General features: G+C 53.7%; 6 protein-coding genes across 6 annotated transcripts; 3 read left to right on the top strand and 3 right to left on the bottom strand.

The window, feature by feature from the left end:
- The first annotated feature begins 797 nt into the window (after positions 1 to 797).
- Positions 798 to 3384, top strand: BO82DRAFT_19414 (GATA transcription factor LreB). Its single transcript, XM_025630543.1, has 3 exons — positions 798 to 2575; positions 2711 to 2743; positions 2905 to 3384. The coding sequence occupies exons 1-3, from the start codon at positions 913 to 915 to the stop codon at positions 3048 to 3050; spliced, it is 1842 nt and encodes a 613-aa protein (XP_025494710.1). The 5' UTR covers positions 798 to 912; the 3' UTR covers positions 3051 to 3384.
- A 64-nt stretch (positions 3385 to 3448) lies between these two features.
- Positions 3449 to 4528, bottom strand: BO82DRAFT_362626 (uncharacterized protein; the record flags this gene model as incomplete). Its single annotated transcript, XM_025636864.1, has 3 exons — positions 3449 to 3821; positions 3890 to 4189; positions 4278 to 4528. 3 exons carry the CDS (start codon positions 4526 to 4528, stop codon positions 3449 to 3451), a joined length of 924 nt encoding a protein of 307 aa, XP_025494709.1.
- Positions 4529 to 5751: 1223 nt separating this feature from the next.
- BO82DRAFT_362625 (FAD-dependent oxidoreductase) lies at positions 5752 to 7223 on the top strand (the record flags this gene model as incomplete). Its single annotated transcript, XM_025636863.1, has 2 exons — positions 5752 to 6446; positions 6704 to 7223. The coding sequence occupies 2 exons, from the start codon at positions 5752 to 5754 to the stop codon at positions 7221 to 7223; spliced, it is 1215 nt and encodes a 404-aa protein (XP_025494708.1).
- A 33-nt stretch (positions 7224 to 7256) lies between these two features.
- Positions 7257 to 11461, bottom strand: BO82DRAFT_381632 (uncharacterized protein). Its single transcript, XM_025637870.1, has 9 exons — positions 11209 to 11461; positions 10962 to 11085; positions 10891 to 10904; positions 10746 to 10822; positions 10380 to 10682; positions 10168 to 10316; positions 10003 to 10115; positions 7922 to 9300; positions 7257 to 7866 (listed from the first exon to the last, which is right to left on the bottom strand). Exons 2-9 carry the CDS (start codon positions 11047 to 11049, stop codon positions 7602 to 7604), a joined length of 2388 nt encoding a protein of 795 aa, XP_025494707.1. The 5' UTR covers positions 11050 to 11085; positions 11209 to 11461; the 3' UTR covers positions 7257 to 7601.
- A 671-nt stretch (positions 11462 to 12132) lies between these two features.
- On the top strand, positions 12133 to 13955 carry BO82DRAFT_430192 (tRNA (adenine-N(1)-)-methyltransferase). The gene is made up of 4 exons (XM_025640601.1): positions 12133 to 12363; positions 12427 to 12573; positions 12655 to 12725; positions 12795 to 13955. The coding sequence occupies exons 1-4, from the start codon at positions 12216 to 12218 to the stop codon at positions 13902 to 13904; spliced, it is 1476 nt and encodes a 491-aa protein (XP_025494706.1). The 5' UTR covers positions 12133 to 12215; the 3' UTR covers positions 13905 to 13955.
- A 982-nt stretch (positions 13956 to 14937) lies between these two features.
- BO82DRAFT_19171 (CCR4-Not complex 3'-5'-exoribonuclease subunit Ccr4) lies at positions 14938 to 17461 on the bottom strand. The gene is made up of 2 exons (XM_025630527.1): positions 16216 to 17461; positions 14938 to 16153 (listed from the first exon to the last, which is right to left on the bottom strand). Exons 1-2 carry the CDS (start codon positions 17276 to 17278, stop codon positions 14967 to 14969), a joined length of 2250 nt encoding a protein of 749 aa, XP_025494705.1. The 5' UTR covers positions 17279 to 17461; the 3' UTR covers positions 14938 to 14966.
- Between the last annotated feature and the right edge of the window lie 261 nt (positions 17462 to 17722).

Below are 17722 nucleotides of genomic sequence, written 5' to 3'. Positions count from 1 at the left end.
CGGGTTTACTGGCCATACTCCCAGGAGTATGAGTGCATACAGTACTAGCATATGAGCATATGGCAGCGATCGCCACGGAAATACGTTTGTGTCGTTGAGAGGGGTGGAGAGATTATGCATCACGTCCGCCCAACCCTGCTAGTACTAGCAACAATAGCAGGGGGAAAAGGGTTGCAGCCGGATCATATAGGCGTGAGATCCCTATAGGTCTGGAGGATTTGTTATCAAGCTCCGGGTTGCCGTGTCTTATGTGATACCCCGCGAATGAGGATATTCTTAGAAAACGCACGTCCCCTATAGCAGCGGATGAAGGCACCGGTAAGTACTCCGTACCGTGCTCAACTGCCTCGACTCTGAGGGTTCAGCCAGATTCGACGTACTCAAGTAGTTGAGCTTGACCCGCAATAATCTGTAGAGCGCCACTATAAGTCCAGATAGTCAGTCAAATTGCGATTGCACCAAGTCGACTGGGTTCATGATTCCAATGATGAAATGACAAAACGCCAATCGATGTCACCTGATCCACTCGGAGTGGAGCTTCGATCCAATCAAGGCTCGGGCGGGAATTGACAGCTCGCATTCAAACACTCCAAACATGCATGCAAACATGATCGAGTCTCGCCCTCGGAGGAAGGCGAGGCGAGGCGAGGTTAGAGAATCTCCCCGTTGGAACTCTTCCATCAGTTCATCTTTCTCATCTTCCTCATCAACTAACACTTTAACACTCAAGAAGAGAGCGTGTCTGGCACGCGCTCTCTATTCATTCTCCCTTCCGCATTTCTTTCCTTTTCTCCGACATTGCCATTCTCACTGATCAGATTGGAGGCCAATCTTCTATTGGTCACCTCCGATCGCTCCATATCTCCGCCTTTTCCCCATCCCTTCTCCCCTGTCCTCCGAAACTCGTTGAACATGGAACTTGGTTTTCCACGAGGGCTCGGGCAGAACCAAAATCAGGCGTACGGACACCGTCAGCCGCCAGTCCAGCAAAACTCAAAATCATCCGAAGGTCAGCTGGCAAACTTCCCGTATAGCGTCATGGATGCGCGGAGCATCCCACGCACCCTCGGCCCAGCCGCCTCCCACCCCGGCCCCGGTATACTCGAACAACAGCATCGGCAGCATTCATCTTCAACCTCATCATCAACCACACCACCATCTATACCTCCCACCGGTCGTCCCACTTCGCCTCCCGTGGCTGCCACCGGCAGCGCCGCAATCCACTCTGCGGCCGCGGCTGCGGCCGCGGCCGGCAGCGCCGAAGTTGGCCAGCAGTCGGCTGACTCCCTTGCGCACGGCAACGGCAACGGCAACGGTAACGGTGAGAATTGGGCCTCGCGGGTCCTGCAGGAGATGAAGGACTTGATGCTTCTGCTGAACCGCGAAGGTCGAGTTCTGTATGCGTCACCCTCGTGCGTGGAGATCACGGGCTTCGAAGCTCAGTCGCTCGAGAAAAGCGATCTGTTCCGCTATATTCACGAGGACGACAAGTCCGTTCTCACTCAGGAATTGAAAGAATGTATTCAGACCGGCCGGCTGCTGCGCTGCCATTTCCGCTTCTGTAAACCAGACAGCAGCTTCTGTCTGCTCGAGGCGCACGGACATCCACATATCGCTCCCTCGGATCCCTCGTCGATGCCCAGTGGTCCGGGTGGTGGCAATGGTGGTCGGAGCGCCAGCAGCGGCAGCCCCAGTGCGAGCAGCAACGGCAACAACAGCAGTAGTGATAGTAGCAGTAATGGTATCAACAGTGGATCGGGCTCAAATGGTCACAGAAGACTTCCACGGCCGCTATCCCCGTCGCCACCGCAGCAGTTGCAGCAGCAGAAACAAACTGAATGCCGAGGGATTTTCCTCGTCTGTCGCCCTTACCCGACGCGGGGAGCCCAACTCCTGAACTCCTTCCTCGAGCACAAGATCGAGAACATCCGCCTCAACCAGCGCATCGCGCAACTCAAGGAAGAGGAAGAAGAAGAGCTCAACGCGACACAGCAATCTTTTAACAGCAGTAATAGCGGCGCCAGCAACAACAACAACAACAACAACAACAACAACAGAGATGCCCATATTGTTCACACCTCGACCACCACCACCCGCCAAACATACATCACGACCACGCAGACCGTCACCCAATCCACCACCAACCGGGCACCTACCCGCGACACTCCCTCCACTTCCGGCGAGGACAACGAATCCTCCGATACGGTCACGAGCAACGCCGACGATGCGGATTCGCGCTCGTTCCCCGGCATGGAGGGCGTCATGGACCGCCTACCTGCGGTCGACGACATGTCGCATATCGAGGGCATTGAGGTCATGACAGGTCTGTACTATGGAGAGGGCGAGCGGTCCCAGGGCCTGAGTACCGGCCAAAAACACGGTCGGTTGGTCCACTACTCGGACATCGGTGGCGAGTCGTCTGGCAACGATCCCCAGGCACATCGAGGAGTCGGGGATGGGGACCGGAGGAAGCGACTCAAGGGCGAGTATATGTGTACGGACTGCGGGACGAGTGATTCACCCGAGTGGCGGAAGGGGCCCGAGGGTCCGAAGACGTTGTGTAATGCTTGTGGATGTGAGTTGATGCTCTTGCCCGTCTGACCCCTTCCCTCTCTCTCCCACTCAACGTTTTGTTTGCACTGGGCCTTTTCTTTTCTTTTCTTTTCTCCCTTTCGTTCGGCAGAGAGCTATAACTAATTAAACAATACAGTACGCTGGGCTAAAAAAGAGAAGAAACGCCAAGATCCCTGACCAGCAAAAACCTTTACGCCGTACTCTTCCCCGGTCTTGTCTTTGCAAGGTGGGTGTAATGGGGGAAATTTCAAGGGCCATTGACGCGACGTTTGTCATGATTGTTACTGTACTACCTGCATTAATTGCCACTCTGGGTTTGACATTGAGAACCCCCCCTTGCGAGGATACCCCCTGCTTCTTTCTCTTTTCGTTTCTTGGGATGTTTCGTTCTTTCTGCCCCCTCTTGGCTTTTGGGCTGCTTTTTCTGTGCGTGCTGTTGCAGCAGAGCATGTGAATCTTACTGCCAATGCTTTTGATTATGACTTTGTGTCTATGATGGCATGACACTATACGGGATATGTATATTCAGACTAAAATCGAATGGACTCGATGTCTCCTCCGGTTCGAATTCATGATCCACGCATGATCTTCATTTGGGGCTGTGGGAAACGAGCTGAGTTCAGGTTGTGCATGGGATGACAAGATTAGACTATTGGCTCTTAACCGGTAAACTTCCGGAAGGGGAAATGGGGTATGAACAATGCATTAGACATGACAATCGATAATCGTGGCAACAAGGGAAAAGGAGAGATATGCTTGAACCGTGCCGAGGAATTATGCGCACGGCCAGACAGATTCAACGCTTCATGAACGATCCCGTCCTCTCAGTAACAAGTAACAACTAGTCCTTTCATCACCGACGACCCCACCGGACTCAATTCTTGGCGGCCTTCTTCGGTGGCGGTGGGAAGTAGGGTTGCGGCTGGGGCTGATGGCCCGACAGCGTCTCCGTCGAGTCTTGTTGCATCGAGCGCCGTGGGTTCGGGGTGCTGAAGTGTTGGCGCAGGGGTAGGTCCGAACTCGAACCGCCGTCGCTCGGCGCCGCGGTGACGTGGTGCATGGGGGACTTGGGAGGCATGCCCAGGGGCTGCATCGTGGTCATGGGGATGCCCGGCGACTTGAGCACAAAGTCCTCGAATTCCTTCATGGCCCGCTCATCTTCCCGGCGCTCGTCGATCTCCATGCGCTCTTCCTCGGTGATGATGCAGTTGCGTAGGCTGAGGCAGGCGATGCCAAAGTAGAAGAGACTGAAGTGCGTTTGTTAGCTTGCGGAGGCCTTTGAACCAGTCCCAGAGTAAGAAAGAGGTCACCATACATGATGATGATGGAGAACGCAAATAGTGCTTTTGCTTGCTGGCAGTAATGCACATTTGACTTCACGTAGGCCACGGAGCATTTCTTGGTGATATACCATGGTGCGCCTGGCTGAGGGTGGTCTGGGTCCGACATGTCAGGGCCGGCTTGATACCGTACAGAGTAAATCCAAACCGCGACCAAGCCAGCGTGAACAAAGGCGCACACGGGCGGGTAGAGCATGTGAAGGATGTGAAGTGGAATCTTGGTGATCCACATGAAAACAGCCAGGATACCGAGGACGAGGTTGTACTTGGTGATACTTTTAGATGAATCGAGTTAGTCTTTGAGGTTTTTTACACTCTCTGCAGAGATTGAGCTTCGGTAGCTGCAGGGGTTCGAGAACATACAGTGAGCTCCAAACCATCGGGGTCGTGAACGGGCGGTGGTTAGCCGCAGCGTAGAGAGCCTCATTGGGGGCACTGTTGAAGCCATTGTCGGCGCCATCCTGCCAGAGCTTCGTGCGGTAGAGGTCATGATTCGCGATACCGGTCAATGTTAGGATGATGACCACCAGCGGCAGTTCGACGCCCATCAGTATGTACAGGAGATTATGATTCCGCCATCGTGTCGGGAAGTAAAACCTCTTGGAACCGAACATGGTGAGAGGAGGAGGGGAGAGCTCTCGGTGTAAATAGTACTGCTTCTCTATTCAATGCCAAGATCTTTCTTCAGATCTGGCAGACGGGGGACTGTGAAAGAAACCGTCCCTCTGAAACCCAGAATCCTGCGTTGTCTGGCGCTTCGAGCTTGTATCTTCACCAAGATACGTTGGGAATGGGCCAGAGCCGGCTGGCTGGGCGTTTTTCAGTGCAGGGACATCAAAGACAAAGCCGGGCAAGCTGAAACGCGAAAGTATAGGCAGAGAATATGTCCCTTTGCAGCAGGAGGGGAAGGAATCAGAGAGGGCGTCTGTTGGAAAAGGGCGGGCGCATAGATATGAAGTACCGGCGCCTCCCCGTAGGGTAGAACCCCCAGGTCGAATGGTTCTGGCTCCATGGGCACGATGCGTGCGGAGAGGGGCAAACGATCACAAAGCATGGCGGAGAGAGCACTGGTTGCATGTTTCTTACAGGTGCATCTGGCCAATGCGTGTCGGCCAGGAAGCGCCCGCACCTAGGGCTTGTCGCCAATGAGGCGCCAGAGTGGGCGGTTTGGCTGCCGGCCGTCACACACTAGAGCCGTGTGATGGTGAAGAAAGATCTGCATGCACGCACCGAGCGGGTTGCTTCTGCAATGAGGGGGAGTAAGCCTGGCAAAGATTGACTACCCACAGGTAGTCGTTGAACGGCCGTGCTCACTTGAGATCGAAGCGCTCGGGTGGAGCATCCAACCATGACTTGGTGCTGCTATTGTGACGGGCTCATGCATGATTTGAGGTTAAGTATTGCGATAGTGTTCTCAGATGTATGCTTCTGAATGATCGTAGAAGTCAAAAACTGAAGCAGAATCTCTTGAATCTCGAAGATGGTAGTAGTACGGAGTAGTTGGAGATGGTTGGAGAAACAAAAGAAAGAGGAAATGAGGGCGGCCGAGCACATGACATGGACGTCACCACCTTCTCGAATCACAGCTCACTTTCAACCTTGGTATAGTTAACAATTCAAACAGATTCCTACGAAGCCAACAGTCAATTATAAATCCACAACCTCGAATCAAGCGCTCGGGTAAGGGATTATCAAACCGCGCGGATCTAACCATCACCAAGTTGGTGCCTCTTGGATGCGCAGTCACACCGTGTTACGCGGCCTGTCACGCCATCTCCAACAATCCCCGGGTCTCGTTAAGCGCCAACAATCGGCTACGACGCTACAGCGTTACCAGATGAGCGCAGCAACGAGTGGGAAGGGCACATTGCCCCATCAGATGCGCACTGCCGCCGAGCCCCGCCAGAACCGACTATACAACGTCCGCCTGTCGCACATCGAGCAGGTCAACCCATGCGTGCGACTGCTGCAACTAACCATTCCCCCCGAGGTGCAGAGTCCGGAGGAGAACAACCAAGAAAGCGATCAAGAAGTAAGAGCTAGCTCTAGCCCTCACGATCTCTATCTCTCTCGCTCTGTGTCATACCAATTGCTTTCCACTCGTTACCCTCGTCGTACTAACCACGTCCCCCCCGTACAGTCCCACCCCCAACCATTGACCTTCCTCCCAGGCCAATGGCTCGACGTCCATATCCCCTCCATCTCCAACGCAGGAGGCTTCAGTATCACATCCACTCCCGCGGACGCACAAGTCCTTCCCTCGCTGGCCGAGACAGCCCCCGTGGAAGCCATCGCCAACGATGAAGCGGGCCTGCCCCCGCTCAACCCGGGGGGTCGATCGCCGTATGTCGAGCTCGCCGTGCGCCACGCGCCCTCGAATCCGGCCAGCGCATGGCTCTGGAAGCCCACAGAGGAGATTCTGGGTTCCGAGCTTAGCATCCGTGTAGGAGGGAGCTTTGTGTGGCCGCCGTCCGGGGTGCGGTTGACTGATATTCGGAATGTGGTTTTCATTGCCGGAGGAGTGGGGATTAAGTGAGCTTGCCCCGTCCTTACTCTCTCCCTTTTTGCGATATATAGCATTGAGTGCCCTGGGCTAGTCCGCGTCTCGGGACTGGCCTTTCTTCTCCCTAGTGGTGTTACGATTGCAAAGTGGTAGTTTGGGGCTGTAGAGCAGTACGAGATGCACTTCCAATTCAGCCTCAAGCTATTTCACTCCACAAGCCCCAAAGATCTCCTTCTCCTCATGATCGAATGACAACAAAAAAGCCCAGCTAACCAACGACCTCTAGCCCTCTCATCTCCATGCTCTCCCATCTAAACAACGACGACGAGGCAACTACCACGCTCCGCCATCCCTCCTTAAACATCCACGTCCTATATTCCACCAAAATTCCCCAGCCAGAAACGACAACGACGACGACAGCAACAGCAACCACTACCCAATCCCCTGAGAGCTCACTGGACCAGATCCTGTTCCTCTCCCGACTCCGACATATCGTAAACATACAGTCGCAGCTGTGTCGTCTCCGGATCACGCTGCATCTGTTCATCACGAACCTAGACGAGAAGAAGGCCTCTTCGCTTCTCGGACACTCATTCGACGATGACGATGACCTGCGGATACACAGTCGCCGGATCAACGCCGACGATCTGCGGGCCGCCGCGGCAAGCGGGGACGATGGGACAATCGAGCCGGGGAAGACGGTAGCCTACGTGTGCGGACCGCCGGGCATGACGGATGAGATCGTGGGGACATTGGAGGGGTTACTTGGTGGCAGAGAAAGGGTGTTCTACGAAAAGTGGTGGTAAAAAAAAAAAAAAAAAAAAAAAACAAAAAAAGGAGCCATAGTTAAAATTGGTTGGTAGAAAAGTAAGAAAGAAACTACAGTAGTCAAGTAGAAAAATTGATAAACAACGATAGTGCATTCAAATAGCAAATCAATCTTTTGGAGGGTAACCCTGCAAAACAACCCCCCCCCTCCCCTTTTTTGCCAATGCCCGCAGATGCCGGTTCCGAGCTCACTCGTAGGTATAGTAGGTATAATACAGAACAAAAGGTCAAGTCAAAGTTTACTCCGGTTTGTCATCGAAGATAAAAACCGAGCCGTGGAGCGATGGAGCTCTGTGTCAAAGGGAAACGAAAAAAAGAAGAGAAAAGAAGCCTCTTATTGGGAAAAAGTCGGTATCTTAAAGCTCTGGATCCGGTCCCTTGACCGTACCTCCATCAATAATCATCATCTCGTCGATGCGGGCTTCAGTCTCGCCATGCTCAAGCCGCTTGTAGGTCATGACACGACCGGGGTTCATGTCGAAGTCATAGAACCGCACCCGTCGCACGTAGCCTCCATAGCCTCCATAACCGCCAAACCCGACTCCACCTCCATAGCACATCCAGAGGGATGGCTTTTCTTCGTGATCACGGTTCAACATGCAGTAGTCGTTGACGTGGTCACTGGGAGAGATGTTAGCGCACCTGTATCTGCATATCCAACAAGGGAGACACCTACTGTCCACAGCTTACGAATAAAATGCCCTCTTCCTCCATGGCGTCCTTGAACCCCGAATTAAAGCCCGGAGCTGTTGGAGCCTCGGACCAATTTCCCCGGTAGTAGTTGCGGGAGTCGCGATACTCAGGCACGGGAATGTGGATGAAAGCCATATTCATGTGCATGTGAGTGTATTCGTGGTGCTTGCTCCGCAAGCTGTGAGCAGTGTTCTTGAACCAATGGATTTGAGTTGGTTTGATCCAATCGTAGCCGCGGAACTGACGCTCATCAGGGGAGTAGGAGTGGCTATCCAGCAAGTATAGAGTCAGAGCTGAGTGCTGAGTGCTTCCGCGGCCCAGGACCTCCACATAATAATTTCCAACGCCGTCCACTTCCTCAGGCCCCGCCATCGAGAGCGAGTATGGCAGGTCCTCCAATATCGTCATCAATTCCAGTCGGGAAAGGTCTCCCTCATCGTCATGGTTGCCGAAAATAGCCGCGTAGGGGATTTTGCGATCGACCAGCAACTTCACGGACTTGAAGAGCGCGCTCTGCGCATCTTTGGCCGTCTCGCCGTTGACCTGATCTCCGCTCAGAACGACCATGTCCGGCTGCTCTTCGTCCAAGAGCCGCTCCACAAATTCCAGTGTCCGGGGATCAGCTTCGCACTTCTGGCCCGCAACCGACTCCGCCGGCACGGGGTCTCGGCACGCTCCGAGGCCCGTACTCAGATGCAAATCTGCGAGCTGCATGATCTTGAACCGCCCGTTCTCATTGATGCGAGGCACTGGCTTCTTCGTCTTGGTGGGATCGCCCCTCCGAACGCTAATCCGGGCCTCCAGGGCCTCCGTCCGGCTATCCAGTAGCAGCGGGGTATCCTTCACTTCCCAGCCAATACGAGGGTCCACGGCATCCGCGCCGAACAGGACGTCGACGGCCGTGATCGCCTTCTGCGAGTCACTCGCATGCCGCTTGGCTGTCCGCTTCAGCCAGATGCCTCCGGGTCTTTGTTCCCACGTCTCCTTTTCGTCCTCGGGCTTATCTGAGTATTCTGGGACGAGCCGGCTAATCTTGAGGTCAATGACCACTTGGTCGCTGGCGAGGAGCTCCTCCTCTTTCTTGCGCTCGAAGCGGACAAAAGCGCTCGAGGTCCAACCGGTGCGGAGGTAAAGATCCTTTTCCACCTGCGACCATGCCGTCTGTGGGTTTGGTTTGCAGCTGGAGAAGACGTTCACGGACGAACAGGTGACAACTGTCACATCAGTGACGACGAGGCCGTTGTAGTGGGACGGAAGGTGGCCATGGATCGAGGCAGGGAGGACGCGGAATCGGTTGTCCAAGACCACAACGAGGAGAGTGACGAAGGACGCAAAAATAGCGAGCTGCACGCCCGCTCGAACCTGGAAAGAAACAGCGGATTTAGCAAGGTATCTTCCCACAAGCAAGTATCCATCTCCGGGATGCACAGAGGCTCCAAACATACAAGTCGGCGTGTCATGCTAAAAGTCGTGTTGTTAGTTATGGGTACCCCTGGCCAGTGCTAAACAGATGCGTGAAGCGGCCACAAGCACAGGAGCATGTTGAAACACACAAGTACCAGACAAAAAGATTCAGGGGCTTGCCAAAGAGAAGGACCTGATCACCGGTCATCTCACAAGGGGCCCTTGATGATTTTCTCTCGAATTCAGGAGGGGAAAGAAGGCGATCGGTTTGTCTGGCCTGCCCCAAGCGGAGTCCGCCCCCAGTCCTTACCATGTCCGGAAGGCGGTGGGGAGCTGGTCACATGGCTCTGGCCCGTCAAATCGGAAGCTGAACGGGAGCTAGCCCTTTAGAGGTTAGCTGAGGGGGAACCCTGCACTAGCCTAGTCGGGGATATTTGGTTCATCGTCCATTGAAAATACGGTCGATTGTTACTACGTGCAGGTGAGTCGAAACCAGCTGATCGGAATTGAATGTCATGTCTATCTATCATTATAGAGTCTAGCACTTGGCCTGCCTATACGTCTATGGCCCTGTAGTCTATATCTATTGCTGCAAAAACCGCCTCTTCATCAGGCCTTGCTGCCTCCCTGATGAACCTGGTCCAATCCTTCCTGAGCCACCTTCTTGACAGAGACCTTGCCCGCCAGGATGTCTTTAGTCGTCGCAAGAATCGACTCCCAGCTTTCGAACAGAGTGAAGGGGACCCCTTGGCGCTCGCAGAAAGTCACGAGATCTGGAAGTATTAGTCACTCAAACTCAAGCAAAAGATCCTACAGTAAGCCTACCTTTGCCCTTCTTAGCGAACAGCAGATCCGTCTCTGCCGCGGCAGACAGATCAGAGACTCCATCTCCCGCGTACAGCAAGGTCGGGCGCTCGTTGTCTGGTAGCGCGGCGTAAGGCTTGATTTCCAAGGACTTGTCGTGGCCAAAATGGCTAGGAATATGACGTCAGCTCTGTTCGGACTGGTTACGAGGTCCAAGTTGCGAGGGTCCTTACCTATCATCGTGGTACTTGATTTTCCAACCACCCTCGCTGTTTATGTCCTTACCATCACGGCTCTCAACTTCATTCGCAACGATGTAGAGATGGTCGTCCGGCTTGCCGCCCAGCAATGCCTCGAAGAGGGCACTGATAACGGGGATCATGCCGGACGACAAAACAACGATCGGCACATTGTTTTCCCGCGACCAGTGGTAGAACTCGACGAAGTAGGGGTCGAGCTTCATGTTTTTCTTGAGGTACTCGATACACTCATTGTAGGGGGTCTTGATACTGTCCAACATGTCGCGGAAGGAGTCACTGGGTTTGGGTGTTAAAGATTAGCCGACCGTCAAGAAGCTGGCCCTGTTTCGACGGACGTACCGGAAGCTCATTGTGCCTTCGAGGACCGCCAGGTTCCCTTCGCGGCGCTTGTCGCGCCCATAACCCAGGTTATCGATCTTGCGAGCGAAGTAGAGAGTCAGTCAAAGACGGCGAAACATTGAATCGACTCAGATTGAGAGATTACCATAGCATCGTTACCTGTTCAAGTTTGTTAGCAGGTTTGACGGACTGACGTCACGGCCAGAGCAAGCTTACTGTCTTCAAGAGTGATTGTGCCGTCGAAGTCCGTGAAGAAGATGATCTTGGGGTCGGTCTTCATGTATGGAAGATTAGAGGCGGCCATGGTCGGTAGTTATGGAAGGAATTTTTTTTTTCTCTACTGCCGCAATGTCAGACACAACTATATGCGATCTCCATTCAGTGCATTCACCGATCAGGCTTGATCTTAAAGGACGAAGGACGGGAAGGGAACAGCTGGCGCTGGGAAGCGGGATTGACAAACCTGATTGAGGGGCAGAAGAAGGCCGCGGCGGGGGAGCAGGCGGACAGATATAGACTGATTCCAAAAAAATCGTCAAGTGGATGTTGATGACAGTTTTGAGGAATTTGAAGAAGAGAGCCCCGCGTTGGAGAGGGGAGAATGAGAAGAGAGAGTCAGCAAGTCCAGCAGCTAGACTCGATCAGTGAAAGAGTGGATAATCACGAAACCCGCCGTCAAGCAAAGATCAATTGGGCCACGCTTGAGTCAGTTGTTAGATCGGCGGAGTTTCCCCAGATACTGTGCCAATTCGAGACTAGTTTACCAGTGAATTGTTTTGTGTTCTTTTTTGTTCCGCAATGGAATTCGTTCCTGAGGCTGGGGGTCAACCTGCGCCCGCCGCTTTTAAGGAACAAGACGGAAGTCATCTCGGAGCTCTTTCGGCCACTCACTTCAGCCTTTCAATGAATACGCACCGACCCAGTCATGCTGGGGGTGGGGGAAACAACGGGAGCGGACCGTCTCTTCAGTGAGGGGAGGGGACTCGATCCCCACCACTTGACTGCCTCTATCACAGAAGATGGTTGATATATTCGACCACCACGGGCTGTGGCTGGGTTCGATCAATGGTAGATGGAAGGTTGTCAAAGGCAACTGCTTGGTCACGGGCGTTCCGCTCAATGGATCTCTCAAGACAGCGGGACTACAGTCTCTTGTGTCAAGCTACCGTCTGTATCCCGGTAGTCTTTTCAAGAACATGTCAAGCATGTTGGGCTGTGCTCCAGTAACCATTGTTGATCAGATCAAGAAAGATAAGATGGAACAAGTAGAATCCCTGCTCCGCACACGCACTCTTCAACTCCTCCACGTCCTTTCTCCGCCCTTTGGGGTACAAAAAGCGGCGCGCAAGTCGGACCGGAACCGGATAAGGAAAGCGTAGTCGGTCCCTTTCAACCGGAAAAGTTTCGTTATGGTGCATTAGGACAGTTGAACAAACCCTTCTGGCAATCGCCTTCAATCAGTTGCCCTCAATGGCGCGTCTGCTGCAAGTACTGCGTCGGATCTTGGGACCGACTCCTGCAGCTGCGCCCAAGACCCCAAGCCCGAGTCCCTCTTTACCATCTCAATCCATCGCCCGTCGTTTCCCGTCCATTGATACCAATTTTACCTATCTCCGGGGTAAGGCGATCACACCCGCTTGCGATTGCTGTTCTGCATGTACCTGAATCTGACATTCCTTAGAGGGAGATAGGGCCGTCGTCGATGGAAAGACGCCTCTTTTGACCAAACCACTGCGCAAGGGTGGCCGGACAGATGTTCGTCGGGGGAGGTTGGAGCATAACGATATTATCGGCCGGAGAGTGCGAGATCTGATCCCGTCACACAAGGGTATGTTGACCTTTGGCAGTCTTGTACCACCACGATGAGAGGATAAACAAGCAGAGCGCTGACCAGTACATATCTGTCCAGGCCCGGAATACAGGCTCTATCTGCCCACGCTCGAAGAATATGTCGCAATGACGCCTCGCCTGGTGACACCGGTATGTACAACCACCACAACAGGCTAGGAACGGTCCCCCCGTCTAATGAAAGACTCGCGAACCATCTAGATCTACTCCGCAGACGCCAACCTAATCGTCTCCCTCCTCGACATCCACGTGGCGCCTTCTTCCGATCCCGAACAGGCTCCTCTTGAAATCCTCGAATCCGGCACCGGCCATGGGTCCTTGACCCTCCATCTCGCTCGTGCCATCCAGGGCGCCAATTCCATTCCACCCCCGTTTCCAACAACCTCTCAAGTCGAAGACCTCGTTCCCTCTCGCACCTCCTCACAGCCACCGGCTTCACCAGCATCGATAACAACAGGAGCAACCCCAGAACCCGCCGCCTCCACCTCCGACTCGACCACCACCACCACCACCTCAGAAACAGACCCCACCGAAACCCTCGCCACCCAAATGGCCTGGGACAACTGGCGCTCTCAGCGCAAAGCCGTCATCCACACCGTCGACATCACCCACAAAACCGCGCGCCACGCCGAGTCCCTCGTCCGGGGCTTCCGCCGCGGCATCTACGCCGGCAACGTCGACTTCTACTCCGGCCCCGTCGAGACCTGGGTCGAGGCGCAGAAACAAGAACGCAGCCGTTCCGCCGCCTCCGCCGATAACCAAACAACAACAACAACAGCCGCTTCAGAGACGGAGGTAGACCCGTTCCTCTCGTACGCGATCCTCGATATGCCCTCCGCGCACCTGCGCATCCCGCACGTCACCTCGATCCTGAAACGCGACGGCCTGCTCGCGGTCTTCACGCCCAGCGTCACCCAGATCGGCGACTGTCTGGAGTTGATCCGCCGGGAGCGGTTGCCGCTGATCCAGGAGAAGGTGGTAGAGCTGGGCAATGGGATCAGTAGCGGGCGGCTGTGGGATGTTCGGCATGCGACGAGGAAAGCCAAGGACACGCTCTCGGAGGCTGGGGCCGGCGCGTCTTCCGTGTCGGAGGAGGGTGTAGAGGGAGAGCAAGAGGGGGCGGTTGGTGAGGAGGCTGCGGAGGGGACAGCTGCTACGACCTCGGCTTCCAGCTCAGCGGAACAGGATGCGGATCGTGTGCTAGTCTGTCGACCCAAGGTTGGCACCAGGATCGTAGGAGGCGGATTTATCGGTATCTGGAGGAGGATTGAGGATCGGAAGGTGAAAGAGAAGGCGACTACCGACGCGTAGACTATGCGACACAACCTTGTATAGCCTGTTTCCCCGAAAAAAATATACCCTTTGTCTGTAAAGTAGTTATAGAAATAGACTGTTTGACTCCCTACCCATTTTCGGAATATCATATCACTAGGCACCTATAGGTACAGGACCCCGTCAGGACCAACCCACCAGGTAAAAGCATATACAATCCTGATCACCTAGAGAAGTGTCTTACAGATTACCGGATCTACAGGGGTTCTTCTACTGTGCAACAGCGGAATTACAAGTGATGAGGAAAGAGCAGCACTCTCTCAACCAACAACACCATCAGACCCGACCTCTTTCAAAGGGGACAAAAGAACCAAATCTGCTTTCTGCATCTCCACATGGTGAAAAAAAAGAACACACAACGAACGATAAATCGTATCAGGGTTCAAGACTATGTAACCCAACCGACCAGCCAACCATGCATACACACAACAACAACAACAACAACAACAGCAAACAGCAACATGACCCCATTCGCCTATCTTGAGTGCAAAAGGATGAAAAGAGTTTCAAACGGAGGAGGGAAGGGGGGGGGGAGAAAAAGAGGGAGAGCAAAGGGGAAAAAAGAACCCGAAGAAAGATGGAATTCGGGACCAGGATCCAATCTACAAGTAGATCACGAAGCCGACGGTAGGAAGCCAGAGAGAGAGAGAGAAAGAAGAAGCAGAAGGAAGCGTCGTTCAGGAAGAAAAGAAGAAGAAGAGCATAAGACAAATCCTAACACATACCAACGGAGAGAAGCGAAAAGATTGAAAAAGAGAAAGAAAAAGAAAAAAAGAGCTGCTGCTGCGCCATGGAAAAAACTACTTTCCAAAGAGAATCCGGGGATGCAGGTTCGGCTGCATGAAAAGTCCCCCACCGGGCGACAGCAGAAACAAGAAATAGACTCACAAGAAGAATGGGAAGAGTGGAAAAATGCAGCACGAGCAGAAAAGCAACTGAAGAACACCACAGACACGCGAAAGGCCCCCAAGATTCCGAGATAACAAGATAAACCGGCTACACAAACACCAGTTCTCGTAAGATTCAACATGCTCCGTTTCCTCAATTCCGTTGCGGTCCAAAATCCGCTTCCACAACCTTGCCCTTTTTCCCTTTAATGGTAAACTCCGCAAATAATGCGATATGATCACTTGGAAAATGAAAGTTGGGGAATCCGGGCACTTTCTGCAGATAGTCCTTGTCCACCTCCCCAAGTAACGCCGACACATGGAGTGTATTCGATGAGAACCAGATGTAATCCAGAATATCCTTAAAATCCGGCGTGTAGTTCGTGAAGCTGAGCTCGCCGATGGAATTGTATGCAGACTTCAGCTTGAACGGATGCGTCATACCGACCCGGCTGAGGTTGCCGTAGAGTCGCTTCTCCAGATCGGGATGTGCCTCCGTAAGCCGGCCATTGGCGACCAGATTGTAGGCCGCTGATCCAGGCGCAGAGTTGAAGTCTCCGCACATGAAGAGCGGGATCTGCTCGCCGCTGCTATACTCCATAGATGGCGCACATTCCGGGGGGTTTTCCGTCTCATTGCCGCCTGCATCAGCAAAGCGGAACGCCGTCTTTTCGGTACAGGCAGGCCACTTGGCATATTTGTCGGAGAGCTTAGTGATTTCCTCCATCAAGATGGCCGTTTGGATCAACTTGACATCCTTGAAAGCCGGATCCCAGTAGAGATGGGCATTGACAACGATGAAGCGCGAGCCAGTCAACCGGTTTTCCAAGAATACAACAACAGCAATGTGATCCTTCTGCCAGAGGCGATTGTAGATGTCGTCTTGGCCCTTGGCGTCGGGTCTCCGTACGGCCGTCTGACCGAAGTTGATCAACTGCTTGTCGAGAAGAATGAATTTGCTGTCTTTGAAAAAGGTAGCACAACCATCAACATTCTTGGCTTCCTCCTCTTGCATGCCCATGGCGCGTCCTCTAGGCCAATAAACACCCTTGTAATTGTTGTAAGCCAGCTGCTCCCTGAAGAACCCATTGTAGCTTCCCTGGTCGACTTCCTGAAGACAGACAATGTCCGAGTCGTGGGACCTCAACTCGCTCAGGATAAGCTCTCGTCTATACTCCCATGACAGCGCACGCGAAGGAGTATAGCCGAAGTGGGATGCAGTGGCAGACGATTCGCACAAAGCGTTGTGGGAGAGAACAGTGACCTTCTCGGTGGGAGCGTTGCGGGAAGTTGCGGTCTCGTCCAAAATGACCCAGTCTCGATCGGGTGGTGGCAGTTGAACTATGGCTGAAACGTCAGTTATCCACCAAGCAATGCGGACATTTTCCGAGATGTATACATACCTGGCATTTCTTCCCTCAGGTACTTGATCAGAGCTCTCGTACCCTCCTTGATGATTTGAGTCTTCAAAACGTCGTTCAGCGGATTTCCTTCGATACCCAACATCTCCAGCCTGTACAAATAACCCATTTCGTAAGGGAGCGTGCGAATAGTGTTGTCAAAGAGCAGAAGTTGTTTCAAGCTTGTGAGCATACCAATCTCCTCGGGAAGCTCGGTGAGGTCGTTGCTCGAAAGATCCAAGTGAGTCAACTTCCGCAATTGTCCAATGGCCGGAGGGAGAGTTTTGAGCTTGTTGTGGTTCAGATACAACTTCTCTAGAAAGGTGTAACTGAAGAGGGACGACGACAGAGCCCGCAAGCCTTGTCCGCCGAAATCGAGAGCATACCAACCCTGCCGCGAAGATGCTTTCGATTTGACAACGCCATTTCTCTCTTCGCCTCCATTCTCTTGTGGTTCGGGATGGCTGGGCGCGATCTGAATGCCTTTAGTCTGCTGAGCAACTGTCCGAGCATAGTAGTGGGGCGAATTGGCCTGTCGCGACTCCGCCGCTAGTTGAAGCTGTTGCTGCCAGTGTTCGTTCATGGAGTCATCGAGGTCCTCCTCAACATTGACATGAGCCCCGTTCTGGAGGGGACCGGGAGTGAAATGCGGAGTAGCGGCAGCTAATGCCCCGCTGGAGAAGTTGTGTTGGTGGCTAATGTTGTGTGAAGCTTGGTTATGGTGGGCATGGTGATGGGGTTGCTGAGCAGGATGTGGATGATGGCTTTGCGACTGGAACTTCGGCATCTGCATGCCAAAGCGTTGGTGGGTCTGGCCGCCATTTATCATGACATGTTGCCCTTGGTGGGTTTGGCTGTACATCGTGAAGGGGTTGAGAGCCGCTGCTTGGCTGAGAGGAGGGGAGCGGGAGGGTGAAGGGGTCTCGTGGCTGAATTTTAGTCTTCCAGTCGGGGAGTTGGTCCCGTTCCGTGCGAGGTGACGTTGGTGAGAGTGTTGTTGCGCTTGTGTTTGGAAGAAGAACTGCCCGGCCCCAGGCTGCTGGAACCTGTAGGTACCATCTGCCATTTAACGTGGCAGACGAGACCGTGAGTGGACTGATTGGGGAAGAGTTCTAGGGCTGATTGAGGCTGGACGAGCCGGATTGGTGAAGGTGACGGCGGTGGCAGGAGAGAGAGGAGGATTCGGGGACTGGATACGTTCTCTCCTTCTCTTCAACATGGGGTCCTAGGCGGAACCACCCCAATTCGGAGACACGCAGGGGTTTCACGAGTGCAGCGACGCTCACCACTTGTTGGAAGGTCTGGTGCAGCTTGGGCTGGAGTTCCAGTTGATCGGATGGGAGACGGAGGGGCGATCGAGGTGCAAGCGACGGAGGGGATGTGGGCAGGCGGGAGGGTGGTCGGAGCGAGCGAGTCAGAGGACCGGAAGACGATTAACTGGCCAGAATCCTGAATGTGAAGTTGAACAGCGCTGTCAGACAGCAGGTATAACTATCAAGGTGAGGAATGC

The sequence above is a fragment of the Aspergillus uvarum genome (assembly GCF_003184745.1).
Source record: "Aspergillus uvarum CBS 121591 unplaced genomic scaffold BO82scaffold_11, whole genome shotgun sequence".
Lineage (NCBI taxonomy): Eukaryota > Fungi > Ascomycota > Eurotiomycetes > Eurotiales > Aspergillaceae > Aspergillus > Aspergillus uvarum.
This window is presented reverse-complemented; position numbering and strand designations above follow the sequence as displayed.